This window comes from Pantherophis guttatus, chromosome 4, assembly GCF_059756535.1.
Source record: "Pantherophis guttatus breed Tessera chromosome 4, ASM5975653v1, whole genome shotgun sequence".
Lineage (NCBI taxonomy): Eukaryota > Metazoa > Chordata > Lepidosauria > Squamata > Colubridae > Pantherophis > Pantherophis guttatus.
Window position 1 is genome coordinate 105,216,417 of NC_142066.1, and position 23,357 is coordinate 105,239,773.

The 23,357-nt window shown below is 38.0% G+C and overlaps 1 protein-coding gene across 3 annotated transcripts in view; it reads right to left on the reverse strand.

Moving 5' to 3' along the window:
- The window catches only part of CNOT10 (CCR4-NOT transcription complex subunit 10), a 57,453-nt gene that overhangs the window by 17,440 nt on the left and 16,656 nt on the right, over positions 1–23,357 (reverse strand). For all 3 annotated transcript variants that reach the window (XM_087892530.1, XM_060685825.2, XM_060685826.2), the window contains 9 exons: positions 16,871–16,954; positions 15,247–15,364; positions 14,286–14,435; positions 13,227–13,429; positions 11,496–11,617; positions 5,730–5,903; positions 3,985–4,062; positions 2,181–2,294; positions 1,250–1,380 (listed from right to left, as the gene is read on the reverse strand). In XM_087892530.1, coding sequence (XP_087748656.1) covers positions 1,250–1,380; positions 2,181–2,294; positions 3,985–4,062; positions 5,730–5,903; positions 11,496–11,617; positions 13,227–13,429; positions 14,286–14,435; positions 15,247–15,364; positions 16,871–16,954 — 1,174 coding nt within the window. The remainder of the gene's footprint in view (positions 1–1,249; positions 1,381–2,180; positions 2,295–3,984; positions 4,063–5,729; positions 5,904–11,495; positions 11,618–13,226; positions 13,430–14,285; positions 14,436–15,246; positions 15,365–16,870; positions 16,955–23,357) is intronic.

Sequence of the window (23,357 nt, forward strand, 5' to 3'; positions counted from 1 at the left end):
GCAAATTTTTATTTTTCATTTAGTTGCATAATAATTCTGCATACTAATAGTTGTCCAATAATTGTGCACATATAGATATACTCCTAAGAAAGCCTTTACTTTCTTAAATAGTCAGGTTTGAGGCTTATTAACATTTTGTATTGACCAAGAACACTGTACTTGTTCAATAATCAAATTAATCCTCCAAAATATAACTTGCTGAACAATTGTGCACACAGTGCAGCTTTTCAGATCCTGAGCTACGGGCTTAAATAAGTGCTGCTTTCTGCCACTACTCCATCCAATAGGAGAGACATGATCAGCTTGTTCTTATATTGGTAATTCTCAATTTACAATCAGAACTGAATTGAAGACATGAACTTCCATCATTATATAAGGCAATAATTGAGTGAATCATGCCCGACTTTGCAATCCTTTTTAATATGGTCATTAAGCAAATCACATAATTGCTAAGTGAATCTGACTTCCCCCATTGACTTCTGTTGTTGGAAGCTGATCAGTCGCAAATGGCAATCACGTAACTCCAGGATAACTATTGTAAATACATGCAGGATTAATTTTGATCCCATGGGGAGGCTGTGGTGGTCACAGTTTTAAGGACCAGTCATATGTCATTTTTTTTCAATGCCATTATAAATTTGAGCTATCATTAAAAAAATGGCTATTAAGTCTAGGTCTATGTGCATTGATTGGCTAGATTGGAAGTCAAGGATTACTTGCATGGATGGATTGGAAGAAATCTCAAAACACAATGTCTTCCATTTGCAAAATACCAATCACAGCACTAAGAACAGCATGAATGTTTAAAACAGCTTGAAGCAACCAATCATTGCTTTTTTTTCTATGCTTGGAACAAACTTTCACAATGTGGCTAATTCATTTCATATTTAAAATATGAGCACAAAAATTTCTAATTTGGAACATTTTGCACATCTCTAATTTGAAGCAATTGCAGATCAATTTTCCAGTCTTATATGCATTTATATATTTTTATAGAATGCCTACATTAGAATTACAAACTGATCACAGTAATTTCTATCTAATTTGGTGTTTAACAAACATGAACTTAATTTAAAGAAGGAAATATTTATTCTTTAGTGACTGACATGAATGCATTAACTTTAAAAAATATGTAGAAAGAAGCAATGTCTTTTATAATAGTGTGTTACTAAAAGGAGGAACCCTTGCAAGTATAATGGAAAGTCAATTGAAAGCATAACTGATTCTAATAAACTACATATTCATTAACCTTGATCCTGCTCGTTTGAAGAAATTCCCAGGGACACATCAGTGACATTCTCAGGGTTCAAGTGAGTAATAGCATCAGAGATTCTGTCCAGAGAAATAAGGGCCACTGCAGCATACAAATGGCCAAGGAATCTAAAACACCAAAAGCATAATGAAAAAGATCAGCCTGGTGACAAAGTGCCTCATACAGCCAACTACTATAACTAATAAAAACAGAGAAATGTGGATTCTTCTCTTAATAGAAGTTTCACGGTACCTAATCTGGACATCAAATTCAGTAGAAAGAGATAATTGCATAAAATGACAACTGCTCATATATTTAAGTTGTTCCCCACTGTTTCTTGGTCTCCAGCTACTCCTACAAATCTATTCATGACTAGAATAACTGATCACTTTGGTAAAGATCAGCTGCCAGTCAAAATATTGTTGTGCTAAATACATTGTTGGGTTTCAAATTGCAAGCATGATTAGTATTTCTCCCTTCCCTCACTGTAAACTCTACTTAACTTTATTGGTAAAATGAAAGAACAAGAAAATAAAATCCAGGGTTGTGGTTTAAAGGCCCAAAAGGTATAGAGGTATGAACATTGCATTGTCCTATGTCCACTCTAACCAAACATATCTTTTTTAAGGATCATCCTACAGCTGAACAGGGTAACACAAACAGCAATCATGGTAAAGAGTGGCTGTCTGAACAAGATACAGATTGGAGCTAGGTGATTATTCCTATGTGGTGCAAAATACTACCAGTATCTATCTTTGAATTGGAAACACTGTCTACAATGGTAATAAAATAGCTTCCTATCAAAATATCTGTTCACTCTCCATTGTTGATTACATTAAAGGCTATGCCTATATTATATATAAAGAAATAAAATATCCTATTAATATGTAACAGCAGTATTAATATGTAATGGTAGGGACAAGCATACTTAAGTGATCCTGAGAGTTTGGGCTGCTGAAGAAGTTTATCTGCATGACTCAGAGCCATAAGGTTGTCCCCCAGTGCCAAAGCTACATAAGCACTGCAGGCAAGTATGGAACATCTGGCAGAGAAAAAGAAAGAATATTTAATTTATGTATACATATAGCTATCAGGATGAGTACATTTTAGCATATTTTAAGAAAATTTGCAAAAGAAATCACTTATATTAGATCTGATCTAAGAAATCTGATGTTTTCTAGAGCTTAAGCTCTCTAGCCACTAGATATATAATTACTGCTTTTGCCAGTTTTTAAGCCCACTTTAGCTTCAGTAATAAGTCACATTAATTCATGGCAGGATGAGGAGTTTATTTCGGGGTCCTGGGAAGCATGTTCTTTAATTATACATGAGCAACATGAGAAGCTTCTCCACTGCACCTTCCTCATTTCCTTTGTACCATACCCAGATATCATTTCAAATCTCATTCTTGAAAAGCTTGCCATGGAAAGGAGGCATGCAGTAACTGCTGTTACACAAAGGAATAGGATATGGGCTAATTGTTCCTGTAGATATATTCAATGGAAACCAAGCCATAAAGATTTTGCAATGAATTTATTCCAAACATATCAAGTTCCCACTGATTTTCATATGCAGACACATTTCTTAGTAGACTTTTTGTGGTATTTTATATCAATAAAATATATTCTGAATATATATATTCTGCAGGAACAGATACATAAATCAAGTAAGCTATATATTATTTTCTTAGTCTTCCTTTCCCACTGTCCAGAAATAATCATAGAATCATAGGCTGTTTGCAATCCAAATGTTAGGCCCCAAGAGTCCATACAAAAGCAGTTGGTACATTCCAATGGCTCTCTGCCTCCTCACCCTAACCAATTTTCTCTGACCGAAGAAGCTGCTTGGATGGGCAGTGAAACATCTAAAACCAATAAAAAATAAGTCCAGTTGCCATGACATAACTTTTAGACTTCTATGAACTTAACATAATGCTTATTAAGCATAGCATAATACTATGGAAGTAATTGCAACATAAATGTTATAAATGAATAACCTTTAGCTTTCCCTCAAAAAGATACAGCATATCATTTATTTGATAAAATATTAATATTTCTCTTTTGTAAAATTTTTCTAGTCACAAAGGTTTTCTTTGGGTTTTGAAAACAGTCATTAGTATTTAATGGGACTAAATTATGGAGGAATTAAATTCCTCCAAACAGGAAAGCTCATACATGACAATAAAAATTTCTGAAAACCCTGAAGATATTGAAGTATATCTGAGATTTTGTTTGTCATTATTCATATAGCATACTGAAAAGGGATCTGCAGCAATAAATATGAACTGTATCAAAGAGAAGAACTAGGAAACCACAAACAAGAAGTTTGTGACTAGGCTTTCTAACTGCAGTTTAGCATTCTCCACACAAGCCTTCAGATGGTTGGGACTGTAACATTTAGATTTACCATGGGTACAGTTAAATCATAACTTGCCCTCCTGCTTAGTTTCAATCAAGAATGACAATCTCACTGCAATTATGTGTACTCACTGAACAAAGACAAGCTATACAATATAGAACAAACTAAAATGTAATTATCTTTTTTGTCATTTCTTCATAATACATAAAAGATAGGAGTTCATTTTTTTTAAAAAAAGATACTTCTTCATATTATCACTTTTATCATATCAAATATCATATTTTATCATATCACATATTATCATATTATCACATCATCAGAAACTAATTGTATGTTTTTTAGCTCATTCTGGATGGATGGATGAAAGAACTTACCTTAGGTTTTCTAATTCCTGCTTTCTCAAGGGAGAAGATGGTGGAGCAGGAATAAATTTGTCTCCTTCATGACTTTTACTATTGAAATAAAGACACCATGAGTAGTATCTTAAAGATCAACATAACAAGTTCAGCACTTTCTAGTTACTAAGGAAATCCAAATTAAGCATATTTAAAGAGGAATAAAAAAGGATTAGATTCATGATCACAGTAAAAAAAAATGCAATAGCTTTTAAAAATGCATTTTAGTAGAAAAATATTTTTAAAAATTAATATCACAGCAGCCACTTTGTAGAAAACAGGAATTCGATGATTTATATTCTTTGCAAACCGTCAAAATAGAGTAAGTCTACAATATGCATCAAAAAATCTATACAAAAAAAATACAACTTTGAATATCTATAAATATATATTTTAAGCCTAAGTAAGCAAAAATTAAATATATACAATAAACACTTATATCCAAAAACATTCTTCTACAGATGTAAACTAGATTAATGATTCTTCATAATTTTTGTTGCTGTCACACTTTTAAATATCATCCAAAGATATATTTTAATTTTTCAGTGAATGATGATCCTATGTGATAAAAGAATTTCCCGTCTCCTTTGAAATCAAAAGAGATGCCACCAAGTCAATTTAAAATTGAGATGAGTAAAATGTTAAATGTCCTAGATAGCTTGTTTAAACTTTTACATATTAAAAACCATTCAGCAGTTTTTTCTCCCAAAACAAAATGGAAAATATGAGATAAAAACAATGTTGATCAACACTGAACACTTAAGTCTTCATGTCTTTGTTCACACTATAGAAGCCATCATTCAAGAATTTTTAACAAATGTATGGCACTAAATATCTGCTAAGATTATACTATATTCTACACTACTGCTATGACATTTATGAAATAGTAAAAGGCTTTAGAATGCTGAAGCATTCCCATGCTTTACTAGTGACACAATACCAACATGTGAAGGGAAGAACAGAGAATATGCTTAGGAAAAAAATGATTTTTTTAACTAAAATATTTTTAAAATCATTTAATGACAATTTTTCAGTTTTTTAAAATTAAAGTTGAAGTTGTAGGACTCTGTTTCCAAATTTAGAGCACTGTATTACAACTAGCAGTTTTCCAAGCGATGAAAAGAAAATTGAACAGATTGCATTCTTCATGCCAGAAAAATATCTAATGTTATCTTTGATTGAGGCCCAGTGAGGTGGTTGTACCTACCAGACATTTGTTGAACAATTAGGGAGATTGAATCCAGTGAATTTTTGGATGGGGAACTACTAAGAAATCCCAGGCTGTAGACTAGATTGGGAAATTGGAAAAAAATCTCAGAAAAACCAATAACAAACCATTTCTTGACTGTTGCCAAAGAAAACTATAGATGTGTTTATAAAGCTCCCAGGAGCTGAATTTCATTCAAAGATATGTTTTCCACTTTCTTTTATTTTATATGAGCTAGAATTCTTTTTTTCAATAACAATTGATCAAAAAAGATAAATTGCTTGTCAGTTTTTCACACATTCCCTTTGTAATGGCTTCTTGAGCATACCCTGCATTTATTTTTCATACTGAGAACACGAAGATTTTTCCTGTGTCATCATTCAGTGTTACAGTTATAATATATTCATTTCAATACAACTTCTGCTTACTGTTTATGTGCAAAGTAATTTCCCTCCCCCCTCAAACTCTTTCCAAATTGGTTACCAAATAAGCTACGTCTAATTAATGTCTCACTTACGTGCAAGCTTCAGTATTTTCACTGCTTTCATTCCCACTCAGCTGATTACCAGCTTTAGATCCATTTTCTTGCTTTGACTCCTGCTGATCTTCAGGAAGCAACAGCAAAGCATTTCTTAGACAAATTGCTGCAAACTCCATGCTGGCTACAGGAATAGCTGAAGATTGGCCGTCACTTGAAAAGAAAAGAAAAACCAGTGTATTACTTTTCTCTCCCCTTTTTTATTCCATATGTTTGCATTATGTCTACTTTATACAGTGCAATCATCAATACATTATGCTTGTTCTTCAGCTAGCTTGTCACAGAGTCTGACATTGTTTTGAAGTTGAGACACAAGTGAATGGCCCAAGGATATCCTGTGGCTTTTGTGCCTAAGAGAGGACTAAAAACTGGTTCTCTTGTATCCCTAGTCAAGCACTTTAACCATTACACAACACTGTTTGAAGACAATTTCAAAATGCATCTACTTTTAAAAAATATATTCAAGTCAATTGGAAAATTTACAAAGAAACTGAAAAAGAAATGTTTATATCAACCAATAATGAAAAAATTGATTAATTTATTTTGTATCCTGAATACATATCTCTTTTAAAAGAATCTTAAATATGCTAAACTGAATAGTTTACTAAATCATATAAATGAATTCCACATTCAAAATATATTCAACTTTCCCAAGTCATAGTCAATTGTAAAGAGTATCCTATAAATAATAACTAAATTTGATATACTTCCTATTTATATATTAAAAAGTCTTGTGGTAGACATGATGATGATCCCTCTGAGCATGCGCAAGATGGCGGCCGCTCCCTGAGCGCTGCGGTTAGATGGGGGCGTTTTTGGACGTTTTGGGGTGTCGAGGGGGGTCTTGACCATCAACGACCCCCCGTTTGGCTGGATGAGACTGGGGTGAGCATTTTGAGACCTTTCTCGCCCCTCAGGGTTCACCCGGAGTCGACCGAATAGCAGCCCTGCTGCTACCACGCTGCTGCCGCATCCCAGCTGAGAAGGGAGAAAGGTGGCTTACCGGCTGTGAGAGAACGACGGCAGCGGCAGCGGCGGCGTTGCTATCAGCGTTGCTAGAGGCATTGAGAGACGAAGGCAATGGTGGCCTTGATGGCGGGGCTAGCGACGGAGGGGATTCCAGCAGCCAGTTTCTGGCTTTGGGTAGTGAGAGACCCCTTCAGGAAGATCCTGGCGGCTGCAGAGGACCTGGAGGCCTCCGAGAAATGTACTGGAGGCTGGGACATGGCATTGGGTTATGTTACCAGGAAGAACTGGGGGTTTTTTACTTGGAAGAACTGGAGGAGAAAGGGCTGGTGGCCGGGGGAGGGGTTTCTCCTCCTGTTGCATTGATGCCAGCCCTTCTCTCCCCCCGCCCCCCCTCCCTCCCGGACCTTGTTTAGGCCGTGAAATGGGCTACCATCTGGCCCCAGGGAAAGGGGTTCCCCCCCCCTCCCCTTCCCCCATATGTTTTTGTGTCTCCTACTGGAACTATCCTATTGGTGCGACTATAAAGAGCAGGGACTGTCATCTTAACCCCCGGATGAACTGACTGACTAAACTATAAATCATTCTCTCCAACCTTGGGACAATCCATTGTGGCAACCACTGAGGGGGTCGTCTTTTTACATCATGAATTCACCACCGGTTGGATGGAGCATTTCTATCTCTTGGGCTATTTAAGGGCCTCCCGCCGTGAGAGGGCGGGCTGGATGTCATTCTCCGTTGGCTGAAACTGTGAAAGACCCCTCAAACTGTCGTGAGAGGACAGTGTATTTACCGGTGGAGCCGCATGGCTGTGTGTTACATCTGATTTTGGGATTACCAAATGGACCCCTGATTATGATCTCCGCCTCCCTCGCTGTAACCTAAGATGTATACTACCTATGAACTTCTTGCGCTGCAAGATTCCCCCCTCTCGCAGATCTGGCCCTCCACATTATCAAGAGCCTACCTCAAGGATGGGTTTTGGGACCCAGAGAGGTGGCATGTGAAAACCAGGGGGTTGTGGGGTTTTTTATCAAATTTTTTAATTAAACTTTTAAGGGGTCCCAGGGAGGGGGAGGGTCGAATTAGAACTTGGGTTGTGGGTTTGGGGGAAAACCCACAAGGGGGAGGGTTCGGTCTGGCCTCGAAGTGCGGCGGGGGGGTGGGGGACCTGGGGTCGAGGGGGGTGTTAGAGCTCATCCGGATAGTGTCTCAAACATCAGTACTGTGAGTGGGAGGGGTAGATATGGCGGGAGCAGGGGGCCATATCATGTTAGGGGAGCGCGCACCCGCTGTCTACGAGCGGTGGCATGCTCCGGCCCCCTAGGCTCCACCCGTTCTCCAGGTTGCATAGACCCTCAGGGCCCAGGCCTTCGGCTGATGCTGTGCAATGCCAGGTCCGTAGTAAATAAAGCCCCCCTCATTTGTGATCTTATTCAGGAGGGGGGTGCGGACCTGGCAGGTATTACGGAGACCTGGTTGGGCCAGGACGGGGGGGTTCCCCTCGTTGAAATGTGCCCACCAGGTTTCCACGCATTCCATCAGCCAAGGTCACAGGGGAGGGGCGGGGGGGTAGCGGTTATCATTAAAGGCCTGAGACCGAGGGAGGCCACTGTTCCTCAGACGGCCGGCTGTGAATCCCTCCTTGTGAAATGGGGTCACGGGGTTCAGAGGGGTTTGCTGATCACGTACCTGGCTCCCTGCCACGTGGCAGCAGCCCTGCCTGAGCTACTCAACGTCATCGCCGCGGTGGCGGTTGATACCCCTAGGCTTATGGTCATGGGGGATTTCAACCTGCCATCCGTGGGTGAGGCGTCAGAGGTGGCTCAGGAGTTCATGGCTTCCATGACAGCCATGGACCTGACCCAGTTAATTCATGACCCTACCCACATGGGGGGAAACACGCTGGATCTGGTTTTTGTCTCTGGACAGTGGTTGAGTGATCTCGAGATAGGGGATATAGTCATCAAGCCCTTGTCATGGTCTGATCACTCTCTCCTTTGTCTCGACCTTCGAACCGCTACACCCCGCCGCAGGGAGGCGGAGCCGGTAAGATGGTTCCGCCCCAGGCGCCTGATGGAACCTGACAGGTTCCAGATGGAGCTTGGGCCATTCCCTGAGGCTCTGGCACACGCCTCGACTGGAGACCTAGTGGCCGCCTGGGATAGGGCGGCCGCTGGAGCTCTGGACCGAGTCGTGCCTTTGCGGCCTCTGACCCGGCGCCGATCTCATTTAGCTCCTTGGTTCACTGAGGAGCTGAGGGAGTTGAAGCGCCGGAAAAGAAGCCTAGAGAGCAGTTGGAGGGCCAGTCTTTCTGAATCTGACCGGACACTGGTAAGATCTCATATTAGGAATTACCTAGTGGCAATAAAAGCAGCGAAATGTAACTATTTTGCTGCTCTTATTGCGTCATCAGATAATCGCCCGGCCGCCCTGTTTAGGGTGACCCGCTCCCTGCTCCACCAGGAAGCGCGGGAGGACCCCTTGGAGGGTAGAGCCGAGGATTTTGTTCAGTATCTGTATGACAAAATCACTCAGATTCGGGAAGATCTGGACTCCGACTGGGTAGTCTCAGGGGGAGGGACTGGGGCAGGTCTTGAGAATGTTATCTGGGATGAGTTTGATCCTGTGACCCCTGAGGACGTGGACAGGATTCTGGGTAGACTGAACGCGACCACCTGTTTATTGGACCCGTGTCCCTCCTGGTTAGTGCTGGCTTCTCGGGAGGTGACACGAGGCTGGTTCCAGGGGATTATAAATGCTTCGTTGGGTGAGGGTGTCTTTCCTGCCGCCTTGAAAGAGGCGATGGTGAGGCCTCTCCTCAAGAAGCCTTCCCTGGACCCGGCAATGTTGGTAAATTATCGTCCGGTCTCCAACCTTCGTTTTGTGGCGAAGGTTGTTGAGAGTGTGGTTGCGCAACAGCTCCCCCAGCACCTGGATGAAACGACGTATCTGGATCCGTTCCAGTCGGGCTTCAGGCCCGGGTACAGCACGGAAACGGCATTGGTCGCGTTGGTTGATGATCTCTGGAGGGCTCGGGACAGGGGGTGCTCCTCTGTCCTGGTCCTGTTAGATCTCTCAGCGGCTTTTGATACCATCGACCATGGTATCATGCTGCACCGGTTGGAAGAGTTGGGGGTGGGAGGCACTGTGTTGCGGTGGTTCTCCTCCTTTCTCTCTGACCGGTCGCAGTCTGTGTTGACAGGGGGACAGAGGTCGACCCCGAGGCCCCTCATATGTGGGATGCCGCAAGGGTCGGTCCTCTCGCCTCTCCTGTTCAACATTTATGTGAAGCCGCTGGGCGAGATCATCCGTGGTTTCGGGGTGGAGTACCATCAGTACGCTGACGACACCCAGCTGTACATCTCCACCCCGGATCACCCCAACGATGCCCTTGAAGTGATGTCCCGATGCCTGGAGGCCGTACGGATCTGGATGGGGAGGAACAGGCTCAGGCTCAACCCATCCAAGACCGAGTGGCTGTGGTTTCCGACGTCCCGATATAGGCAGTTGACGCCATCACTGACTATTGGGGGCGAATCATTGGCCCCCACGGAGAGGGCTCGCAACTTGGGCGTCCTCCTGGATTCACGGCTGTCTTTAGAAGAGCACTTGACGGCCGTGACCGGGAGGATTTTTCATCAGGTTCGCCTGATTCGCCAGTTGCGTCCCTTTCTGGATCGGGACTCGTTACGCACGGTCACTCATGCCCTCGTCACCTCCCGCCTGGACTATTGTAATGCTCTCTACATGGGGCTCCCCTTGAGGAGCACCCGGAGGCTCCAACTGGCGCAGAGTGCGGCCGCGCGGGTGGTAATGGGAGCGACGTGGCGCTCCCATGTGACACCTCTCCTGCGCGAGCTGCACTGGCTCCCGGTGGTCTTCCGGGTGCGCTTCAAGGTTTTGGTTACCACCTTTAAAGCGCTCCATGGCTTAGGACCTGGTTATCTACGGGACCGCCTACTACCACCAATAGCCTCCCACCGGCCAGTACGCTCTCATAGAGAGGGACTCCTCCGGGTGCCGTCAGCCAAACAATGTCGGCTGGCGACCCCTAGGGGGAGAGCCTTCTCTGTGGGGGCACCTACCGTCTGGAATGAGCTCCCCCTGGAGATACGGAGGATCCCGGATCTGCGCACCTTCCGCCGCGCTGTGAAGACCTTTTTATTCCAGCAGGCGGGCTTGGCCTAATCTCTTCCCTTTTAAATATGTAAATTTTAATCTGTTTTTAAATTATTGGGGTGTTTTAATCTGTCTGGGCCAAAATAATTTAATTTGATTTTATCTGTTTTTTAAATTTTTTATGTCTATGTTATTTTATTGTTTGGCTGTTCACCGCCCTGAGTCCTTCGGGAGTAGGGCGGTATACAAATCGAATAAATAAATAAATAAATAAATAAATGTTAGGCCTGTGTTTTCCACTTATATTCACTTTTGCAAACATTTACAGCAGGTGTGTTCAATCCATGGCCCATGTGCCACATGTGGCGCTGGACAGATAGTAATGCAGCCCAACAAGATGGTAAACTTTTAACATTATTATGTAATTTATATACATTAACTATATTATGTATTTTATATGTGGCTCAAGACAATTCCTCTTTACTCAAAATGGCCCAGGCAAGCCAAAAGTTGGATACCCATGATTTTGAGCATTTCCTCTAAAATCAATTATTTAACATTTAATAAACAAAAATAGCAAAATACAACAAGTTAAGAAATGTTCTAATCAACTACTCATATTTACAATGAAATAAAATATTATCTCAAAGTACTTACTTATAAACAATGTTCTGCACAGACTGTGATGCTAAGACGATTTTACGATGATAGCCCTGACCTACAATAGACTGTACAATCCCCTTTTTGCTTGGAAGGCCCTTTGTTTCTTGTTCCAAACTCTGTGAAAAAACATTGAGAATATCAAGAGGCTGAAACACTCTCTTCCTGCTTCTATCCATAATTTTACCTCCAGTCCTGTTCATGGAATGTTTATGGCTACTATTAGGGCTAGGGTTAGTACTGGGGCCAGGGTACAAGATATTCCAAGCAAGCCAAGCCTGCATATTAACCACAGGTCACCAATTAAGGCTAGAGTTGGGGCTCACTGTACGCAACTGAACACAGCTGAAGAAAGAGCAATAATTGTATCTGTCTGAAATTGAGTTTTGAGTTTCTTATATTACTTACATTCAACATCATCACTACTTTAATTCACCTCAAAAATGCCATCCAAATATAGCTGTCCTATTAAGTCATATTGTCAGCGCTGAAACCTGACACATATGATCATATGGAAATTTTCCCCAAATTATAACATTGAAAATCAAGTCATTAATCTTTTCTGAACTGAGGCACAATTTAATCATGGCTTCGTAATATCATTTACTGGTTTTAATATGGTGACAAGTCAATCAAGAGTTGCTAAGTGTTTGCTTCTGTTATAAAATGTTTGACTCTACTGACTATAATTTATGGCTTATGCAAATGTATGCAAACTGGTTATTGTGTTGTCATCAACAAATTATGGTGTGTCACACATGCAGTTTCTCAAAGAGAAATTGGCAAAGTGGATTCAGTTTGAAATATCAGTGCACACCTATTTATTTTAGCTCTATATCTGCTGATTACAGAGAGAGAAAACAAAATTCAAAACAAAGAAAGCCTTTTCAGCTTCTCTCCAGTTTTGAGTTAAAGGATGTGAGAAGAATGATTGGTTTTTCTCTGATTTCAGGTGGTGCATTTCTAATATGTAACATAAAAGCTTGACATCCTAGATGAACTGTCAAGTCTGAGCAATTTTTCATGACCACTGAAGCACAAAATGTAGTTATATTTTTATTTACATTATTCAAAATCTCTCCTTGGTAAAGGTACATTGCAATTCACCAAAGCAGATGTCAACCTTCTTCTGCATAGGGGCCAGAGTCCATGTCTGTAAGTAGCTGGTAAGTTATTCTCTGCCTCTCTCTCAGACAAATATACTTGGGAAATGCCAGTGTATGGGAGGATTCTTTAGTGCAAACCACAGAGATGTGTTTTTTTCTTAGGAGAAAGAAAAGGAGGCATGGCCAAAGGGGAAAATGAAGGCATCTTCATTCTTTATTTTCCAAATCTTTAGAGATCAGTATGTCCTTAATGACCCAAAAGAGTTGTTCTTTTCTCTCCTCGTTTAACGTAAGTCTAAGGAGAAAATCAGGCTGGCTTTCACTTCCACCTTCAATTTAGAGCTCTTTGTTTATAGTTTTTATAGTTCAGATAGGAACAACCCTAATTAACTGAAAATCATATACTTTTCATTTCCCTTCTCATAATCACACTTTGCAGCCTCCTGAGCTCCTGTTCATGTAGGGCTAGAGGAAAAAAGGAATTTTTTAAAAAATGAACAATTTCAATAGTAAAAGGCCAGGTTATCAAAAAGCTATTTAAAAATCCATGCTTAATTTTAAAAGGCAGTAAAATTAAATTTAATTTCCAGTACAAAAAGACCACTGGAAAAAACTATCTTACCCCTTTATTAGCAGCAATACAACATTCAGCTATTCTCAACCACAGGCGAGGATTGGAATGATAAACCTGGACAGCTTCTATCAGGCACTCAAAAGCAGCTAGTGGCCTCCCAATATGTAAAAGCTGAATGCCACAGTTATATAACAACTCATAACGCTTGTTGGTCAGTAATGTGCACATCGGTCGTCCTGAGAACTTTTTACCTGTGATTAAAAACTGAATGTTAACTATGCAGTTCAAGGACAGCTACATACGGATATTATTGGACAATTAACTTATCCTCTACTCAAGAGAAGCTAACAAATACCAGTAATGATTAATTACTACAATTCAATCACTTCCTTTTATGTTGATTGCTTTATTTGGAAGGCCATCAAATATTTTTAGAGCTCAAAATCCTGGTTCCTAGAAGTTCCTTTCTTATAAAAAATGAAAGTTTCTTATTTGAGTAGAAATTCAAATATTATCAAATTCAGATAGGGCAATTTTTAGGAAAAACTGCCTTCTCCTGAAGTATCAATGTGCTCACCAACTACCATATATTATTCCTTTTTTCTATTATTCTCCTCTACTGTGTGTCCTTTCTAATTATATAAACTCAATTCAAAAATTCTAATCCATACAAAGGCTCATTCCAAAATTTATAATTTAAATCCAGAAGAACTGTGTCACTATTATACATTGTCTTTTTTAAGCCTGAGGTTTATGATTATTGTCTTTCTCAACTTATCCATTTGTAAATATTTTTGCAGATGAAGTCAATTCAACAAACAAGGCTCTTGGGATCTTGTGATTTCCCCTAAAATATGATCTATGTATCAATCCAGATTTACATTTGAAGAAATTTAATATATTATGCTAAGTATAATTTTACTTTTTGTATTTTATTCCTTAGTCGCAAACAAAGCTAGAAAAATAATTATAGGGCATCCCATGCATGTTAAAAAAAACCTAACAGTTCAATTTCAAAAATTAGGAAAGTCAAAATTCTGAATTTTTAAATATCTTATTAATCTATTCATTAGTCCTTACAATGTATTTATTACTTGCTTACTTTACCTGGGTCTGTGCCATCTGTCCCAAGCTGTGCACAGGCATTATCATTTTCTTGCAAAGCCTTTTTAAAATAGAAAATCCCTAAGTTGTGTTTCCCCATAGCAAAATGGATGCAACCAAGATTATTCCAGAACATGCAGCGTAAACATTCTCCTAAGAAAAAGCAATACCGAAATGAAATTATGGACTTTCTACAGGAGATGGGCAACATTTGATTTCCTGTACATTTATTTTCAAGACTACACGAAGACTACACATTTAATTCTATTTTCTTTCAATTCACTTGGTCTTTTACAAACCAGCAGTCACAGCTCATCATCATGTTCAACAACAATAAGCCCTACACTGACCACTGGAAGTCTCCTAGTATTCTTTCTTCAAATCAAACTCCAAATGTTCTCTGTGTTTCCTTCAAAAGTTTTCTTGTGTTTCTTGTGAAGAAATAAGTTTTTTCAGTTCAACTAAATTCATATTCTCAACGAAGTTACTTTAATTAATCCAACAGATAAGGCAACAATGTAAGTTGCAAAATTTAACTTGGATGCAATTAATTTGAACAATGAAGTGAAAATTGTTATTATAAAAATAAGGACTGGTGTGTTCAGATTGTAAGTTTAATCAGACATCATATGGCTTTAAAAGGTAGATGGAGCTGCTGGTTTAACCACTGTGAGATTCCTGAGGCTATACTATAAACCTTTTCACATTTACAAGACTTAATTAAAGATGTATTTGATTGCTTAATAAATCAATGGAAGTGATCTATTAAGTGATACCTCTCCCAGTTAAAACATTTGGAATTTATAAGATGTTCAACAATAAAATGTTTTATATATTTCAAGTAGAAATAAACACATTTCCAAAGAGGACAGAAAATATGAAACTCAGTTAGAGATACATTTATCCAAACAATGTTTTATATCAAATCAGCGGGGAAAAATCAACCTATAAAAGTGATTTGTACCTGTCTTCATAAATCCTGGATGTTCAGCAATATTTGAGCTGTTCAGGAGCTTTACAGCTTTCCGATAATTGCCCCTTAAATACTCAAAGTTGCTTTTCAGAAAAAGTGAAGGTGCAGACTGCAAAGTGCATAAAAAGAATAGTTACTGGAACCTTGAGGGAACAGAGCCGGAAGCCTAATAACACCAGAAAAGCAAAAGCTGCAGAAAGATACCACTAAAATCTACAATTTCTAGTGCTCTGAACAGCTATCTATGAAAGCAGTTTATTTAATATTAGACAACCCATGACCCATTGAGTCATCATTTCAGAAATATTTCCTTAGTAGAGAAACAGAATGACCACAGGTAGGCAAAGAGTAGTATAAACAAAAGCAACTTCCGATCTCCCGCTGGCTTCTCATTTGACTTTCCTTGTAAGAAGCTGTCAGGGAGCATTGGATATTACAATCATGTAACAGTTTTTGATTATGACAGTGACTATGATAGTACTGAAGTAGCCACAGGTTTGCCAAATTTCAGTTTCACAAGAGTCATGGCTGATGCATTATGAATATGTTCTGTAATCCATTTGAATACATGATTCAAAAATTGTTACCACAGAATATATCATTTTGTATTGAAGGTTACAATCAATACAAGACAATAGACCTGTACAACTTTTACAACCCATGCCCCATTGAGTTTCAGAGATATTTCCTTATTAAACAAAGAAACAGAATGACCAAGAGCATTGGAAATCTTCCTTCTTTCCTTCCTTCCTCCTCCCTCCCTCCCTCCCTTCCTTCATTCTTCCCTTCCCTTTCTTTCCCTTCTCTTTCCAGCAGGCAGGTAAGTAGCTGCTCGGTACAGGAGTGAGGATTGCAAGACTGGGTGGGAAATTGTCACAGAACCCTGAAAATCAAGCTCACACAACCCAGCAACAGCTAGTAACACTGCAATAGCCACAACCTTCTCACAGTTCCCTTCGGGTTATGGGTTCCGAATTTTGGACACGTTCTGTATGTTAGGCCATTTGAGGTACCTTGGTTCAAAAAAGATTGCTGTATGATGCACTTTAAACTCATTAAAACTCATGACAATTTATTGTTTATAAACCTAAATAAACAAGAATTGCTGAAATGATTAATCAGGAATCTGGATGAACCTTTTCTAACTAAATAATTTTATTTAAAAATAATTGTTAATTGGAAAAGGTGCAACCAGACCTCTGATTCTTTTGCCATATTACGCTCACATGGCGCTTCTCCACAATATTTTAATAAGTAAATGATTTTCCAAGGCTGAAATGAACAGAAGATTTTACATATGATAAATATGTAAAGTAGCATAACAGTACAAAAACTGCAAGAGTGTTAAGGAAAACAATTAGCCATTTTAATCTCTAATTGTACAGGATATACCTAATGCATAAACCATTTTTTATGCTTATAGAACAACATCCATTAAAGTAATGGATCCCTCCATACTTCACCTCAGATCTGAAGGGGAATCTGTTAAAACAAATTAAGATCTATACAGTAGATAAAAGAATCAAGCAGAATTTTACTGTCTGAGAAAAAATATGCTAATAGCAGATAGTTCAGTTCATAGAAATTACAAATATGCCACTTATTAAGTACTTACATTTCCAGCTGTATTCATGACTGATTTAATTTCCCTCTTGCATGCTTTCAGAGATTTCATTTGAATATAAGCTCGAACCTTATACTATAAAATATAAACACAATGTTTAATGTTTAAATATTAAACATAATTATGTTTAATGAACATAAAATTTCATTATGCTATAAAAATATACTACTATTCAGAAACTATACTGGTCCCAATATAAAAATTAGACGTAATTATATGACATACTGGTCAAACTTCAAAATTATTCCAAAAGAACAATATGACTGTAAAAGAACTGGTTTCATGAGGTGATGTCCAACACAATACTGATAATTAAAATAGCATATTAGCGAGTTTTTTAAATTTTTATTTTCCATTTTTTCAATTTACATAAGAATAAGCATTTTTTTAACAGTACTATGTCATGTGTCTCTTACAGTTATCTACATTTATTTTTATACATTTTTGTTTCTCTGTTCTAACCACTTATACCACTTATCCCAAACCTCATAAAATTCTGTTTCTTCCTTGCCTTTTATTTCTAATGTGAGTTTATACATCTCGGCACATTATAATATTTTATGTATAATCCTCTCATTGGCTGGTATATTTTCAAGTTTCCAATATTGGGCATAAACAATTCGTGATGCTGTACTATATGTAAAATGATATGTTGGAGTTGCTTCTTTATCCTTTGATTAATTATTCCTAATAAAAATAATTCAAGTTTAAATTCAATTTATTCTCCTGTTATCTCCTGTAAACAACTCCTTATCTGTTCCCAATATTTCGTTGCTTTGGGATATTGCCACCACATGTGATAAAATGTTCCGTCCTTATATTTACACTTCCAGCAGTCCGGTTTCATACTTGTGTACATATTAGCCAATCTCGCCGATGTTAAATGCCACCTATAAAACATTTTGTACTGATTTTCTTTATATGCAGTCGACAATGTTAATTTACAGTTTTTGTTCCATAATTTTTCCCATTCCTCTAAATTTATATTATGGCCTACATTTTGTGCCCATGCTATCATTGGACCTTTCACTATATCTTCTTCCATTTCTACCTCTAATAGATATTTATATGCTTTTGTTATAAATTTTTCTTCCTTGCCTGTCAATATTCTATCCAATTGTGGTACTCTTGAATTCCATATTCTTCCATATCTTTTCTTTATCTCGACTGTGTCTTATCATCTTTTTTTTATCTAATGTGTTCGGATAAATCATTGCCTCCATTGGTGAAACCCAGTTGGGAAATTTCATATAATGTTTCCTTTTAACTTTTCCCCATGTCCATATCAATGCTTCTCTTATTTGATGTTGGTAAAAATATTACGTTTATCCCATAGGAAGGCATGCCAACCTGCCTGTAGATCATGTCCTTCAATTGTTAAAACCCTTTTATTGTTTAAGTTTATCCAGTCTCTGATCCATAATAGCCCCGCAGTTTGATAATAAAGTTCTCATTTTGGGAATCCAAAGCCACCTCTGCTTCTACTATCTTGTAACATTTTCATATTTATCTGTGCCTTGCCTGGAATAGATATAATAATTTTGGCAATATGTTCATTTTAATCACTGCTATCCTTCCTAGTAGTGATAACTGTAATTTTCTCCAATTCTCTAAATCTTTTTTCATTTGTTATATCAGTTTTTTATAATTATCATCTTTTATTGAAGAACACCTTACAGTGACCAAAATTCCTAAATATTTAATCTTTTTTTCAATTTGCAATCCCAAATCTTTTTCTAATTCTTTCTTTTCTTTTTCAGTTAAATTTTTTACTAACATTTTAGTCGTTTCTCTATTAATTTTCAGTCCTGCCACTGTCCCAAATTTTTCTACTTCATTCATTAAGGTGTTTTCTATCTCTAGCAGCTCTTCTATGAAGAACACTAGGTCATCGCAAATGCCTATGTCTTATATTCTTCTTTTTTTACCTTTAGTTCTTTTATCTCTCCATTGTATCTAATTTGGGTTAGCAGCACTTCTAATGTCAAGATGAAAAGCAGAGGTGACATTGGGCATCCCTGTCTTATTCCTTTGTTTATTTCGAATTTCTCTGTGTTATCCCCATTAATTATCACTCTAGCTTTTTGTGTTGTGTATATCGCCTTTATTGTTTTCTCGAACTTCCCTCCAAATCTCATATCTTTGATCCGTTGTTTAAAAAACTGCCAATTAAGATTATCGCATGCTTTCTGGGCGTCTAAAAATATTAGTGCCATCTGTTTTTCAGGATGTGCTTCATAGTACTCTAAGACATTTAACATCTTATATTGTTCCTAATTTGCCTTATAGGTAGAAAACCATTTTGGTCTGAATGTATTATTTCATTTAATATTAATTTTAACTTTTCTGCAATTATAGTAGTAAAAATTTTGTAATCTGTTCAACAGCAAGATTGGCCTGTAATTTTTTTTGTTTTTTGTTTGGGGTCTGTACCTTCTTTTAGAATAAGGGATATATAAACTTCAGTCCAGGAGTCTGGTAATTTGGCTTTCTCCAACATATCATTATATACTACTTCCAGTAGTATCATTTCAAAATCCTCATACAAACTCTTATATACCTTCCCTGGAAGTCCGTCAGGCCCCTGGGTTTTATTACTTTTTTGTTTTTGCACTGCTCTTCTTAATTCTGTGGCTGTTATCACTTTATTTAATATTTCCTTCTGCTCTTTTTAGTTCCAGCAAACCATTAACCATTAAGTATTGTTTTATGTTCTCCTTGTCTATTTCTTCTTTTTTATATAGCACCTCAAAGTAATTCTGGATTATTTTTTTCTTTTTTCCCATTTTGTAATGTAACTCTCCATTTTCATCCTGTAATTCCTGAATCAATCTTTTTTCCCTATCCTTTTTTAATTTATAGGCTAGCCACCTCCCGGGCTTGTTTGCACGTTCAAAAAATTTTTGTTTTGCCGCTTTTAATTCCCTTGCCCTTTCCTCTTGCTCCACTATATTTAGTTTATGTTTAGCCAGAACCATTTTCCCTTTAATTTTTTCATCCTGGGGCTCCCTTTGTAATTTAGATTCTAATTTTTTAATCTCCTCCTGAAGTGTATTTTGCCTTTGCTTTTTCTACTTTTTTTTTTTTTTTTTTGCTATATAAGCTATCGCTATACCTCTTAGGTATGCGTTATCCGTATCCCATATAATTTGTAATGATGTTGGTTATTTTGTATTTTCTTTAAAAAATAATTCCATTTCTTTTTTAATCTTTAAAATAAATTCTTTTTCCTTTAAAATTTGGGGATTCAGTGTCCACCTTCTCCTAACTTTTTTCTGTCCTTTCCAAATTATTTTTAAGGGGTTCTGGTCAGCCCATGTATTTGGCATTATTTCTATTGTTTCTATATCCTTTCCTACATCTCCATTCATCCATGCCATATCTAATCGGGACCAGGATTTATGGGGGTTCAAGAAAAAAGTGTATTCCCTTTTTTTTTTGTTCAATTCTCTCCACTGATTTATTCAAATTGAGTTCTTGTGCCATATCAAAGAATGACCCTGGTAATATTTTTCGTTTCTTTTTATTTTTCATACTGTTAACATAGTCCTTTTTTTCGTTCACCACTGTATTGTAGTCTCCTACCATGCAAATATTTCCCTGTTCCATTTCTATAAATTTTTCGTGTAATTTGCTGTAAAATTCTTTTTGAGTCTCATTTGGGGCGTAAATTGTCACCAACAACCATGATTTCTGCCCAGTTTGTAGTTCTATCTTTAAAACTCTTCCATCTATATCTTGATATTTTAATTTAGTCTTTATTCCCTCCCTGATATATACCGCTATTCCCCTCTGTTTTTGTTCTGCTAATGCTATGTATAGTTTTCCTAATTTTGGGAATTCCAAACATTTTCTATGCTGCTCTTTTATATGTACCTCTTGTAGGCACACTATATCTATACCTTGTTTTGCTAATTTTGTTAGTATTTGTTTTCTTTTAGCAGGGACATTTAATCCGTTAACATTAATCGATATTAGCCTAATTTCTTCTTCCATTGTTCTACTTATATATTGGTTTCTGTCTTCTATTGATTCTAACATCTCTTTGTGGTCGTGTTCTCAAACCCGCTCCTTCTCCTTCCCTTTGTCCCTTTTCTTCCTTGCTTTCTATCTCCAGTTCTATTTCTTTTAGCTCCTGTTGCTGGTCTTCCTGACTTCTAGATTTTAATTTCTCTTTGCTACTGCTTTCTTCTTCCACTCCCTCCAGGTGATCATAGAGTTCTTGTGCCTTGTCTAGATTGTCTATCATGATCTTTCTTTCCTGCCATGATACCAACATCCCTTCTAGGATTAACCATCTAAATAGTATATTTCTTTTAATCAGCTGCGCAGCGAAAAACCTATAGTCTCTTCTTTGCTCTCTTACTTTCTTCGGGACTTGTTTTAGTGTTTGTATTTTTTATCCTTATAAATCATTGGGTCATCTCTTGTAATCTTATAAATTATGTCTCTGACTTTCTTTCCCGCAAATCTTATATGAACTTCTCGTGACAGTCTATTGCACCTAGCATAGCTTGTCGTCGATCTCCAATATTTCTTGCCTATCCCTCTGTAATGCTCCAGCTATCAGCCCTGCCATAATAGTGTCCAAGTCTTCTTCCTTTTCTTCCATTACATTCTGGAATCTTAGATAGAATGCAGCTCTCTCCATTTCCAGGTGGATAATTGATTCTTCGAGTCCCTTGTTCATTGCCATCAATTTTTTGTCTACTATATCCACTTTTTTCCCCATTTGTTCCGACCTCACTTCTACTGTCTTTATTCTTTCTTCATTTTTCTCAATTGTTTGTTGTATCATCTCTATCCTATTGTCCAATTTATTCATATCTCCTTTCAATTCTATGTGATTTTTAGACATTGTTTCCTGCATCTTCATCATCATTTCCTGAATGGCCAATAATGTTGTCTGCATAGTTTGCATGTTTGATATTACACTCTGTTTTTTTGTCCCCAGCATTCATTTTATTGTTCTCTGACCTGATGGGGATGAGGGTGTCAGTGATGGGCTTGATGTTGTTTTCTTTCCTGTTCTCAATGTTGTCGTTGTAGTGCTTGTCATATTACTCAAGTTTACAGTACTCTTTTAATTAATTCTCAACTTAATTCAAATCTACTCAATTCCCTCTATAATCAATCTTGGCAGTATCTTGACTACAATGCTGTTTGTTCTCTTAACTCACTCTTCTTTATATCTTTATACCTTAATCCCCTCTTAATCCCCTAACTTAATCCTCTTAGCTTCTAATTATTCGTTGCCACTATATATTTATATAAATATCTATAAGTAATATTTTCACAATACTCAAAATAATTAATATATATAAAACTATCAGTCAGTTAATTGTAAATAAAATATACTTATAACTCTAAATCAATTATTAATATAACTCTTATCTGTATATTAAGTATCTATATATATAACCTATACATTTAATCCCTTTAATATTTCCTTATTTAGCTAGCAGCCTATTAATTTCACTTTCTCTCCAAACCTCCATTTCTTCGTTTTTCTTTCTCTTCTATATCCACTGTCCCTCCTTTCTCTTATTTATTTATTTATTGGTTCGATTTATATGCCGCCCTTCTCCGGAGACTCAGGGCGGCTTACAATGCGTTAAGCAATAGCCTTCATACTTTTGTATATACCTGCTTAGTAGGGCTTTCAAAGTCAGTTTATTGCCCCCACAATCTGGGTCCTCATTTTACCTACCTCGAAAGGATGGAAGGCTGAGTCAACCTTGAGCTTGGAGAGATTTGAACTTGCAGTAATTGCAGGCAGCTGGTGTTACTTAACAGCACTCCTGAACCTCTCTTCTCCTTCTCCAACTCAGTTCCCTTTCTTTTTTTCCTCCTACTCGGTTCACAGTCTCTCTAAAGAGGCAATTTCCTTCTCCAATCTTCCTTCGTCTGCCGCCAATCCACTCCTGTCACTCTTGCTGCCGCGTCCCATCCTCTCTGTCTCTTTTACTTTCTCTGACCTTCTGTTGCCTACTGCTCCTTCCACGTTGCTATTTGTAATCTCTCTGTTCCTCCAATATATCACTTCTTCCTTCTATCTCTTCACTCACACCTGTCTCTCTCGTCGCTGCGTCCCAATCTCTCTCCACTTTCTCTACTTTCTCCAACCTTCTGCTACCTACTGCTCCTTCTCTGTCTCAATTTGCTTTCCTTAAATTTTTTCACTTCTCTCGCTGCTCTCCTGAACCACCAATTTTTCTCCACCTTCTAGCTGTTTGTCGCCCGTCGTCTCGTCTTGCTTACTCTGCCATCTCTCGTCTTCGCTATACCTCTTCCCTTTTCTCTTTCCTCTCTTTTCATTCTTTCTTTGTTCTGGGTTTCAAATTACACCTTCCAATCCTCTCCCAGCCACTTTCTTGCTACTCCTCTCCTCCTAAAGCTCTTGCCACAAAGTTCTTTGTCTCCCTTCTCTCAATCTTTAGTTATTTTAATTTGCTGACTCACAGCTCTTCCCGCTGGG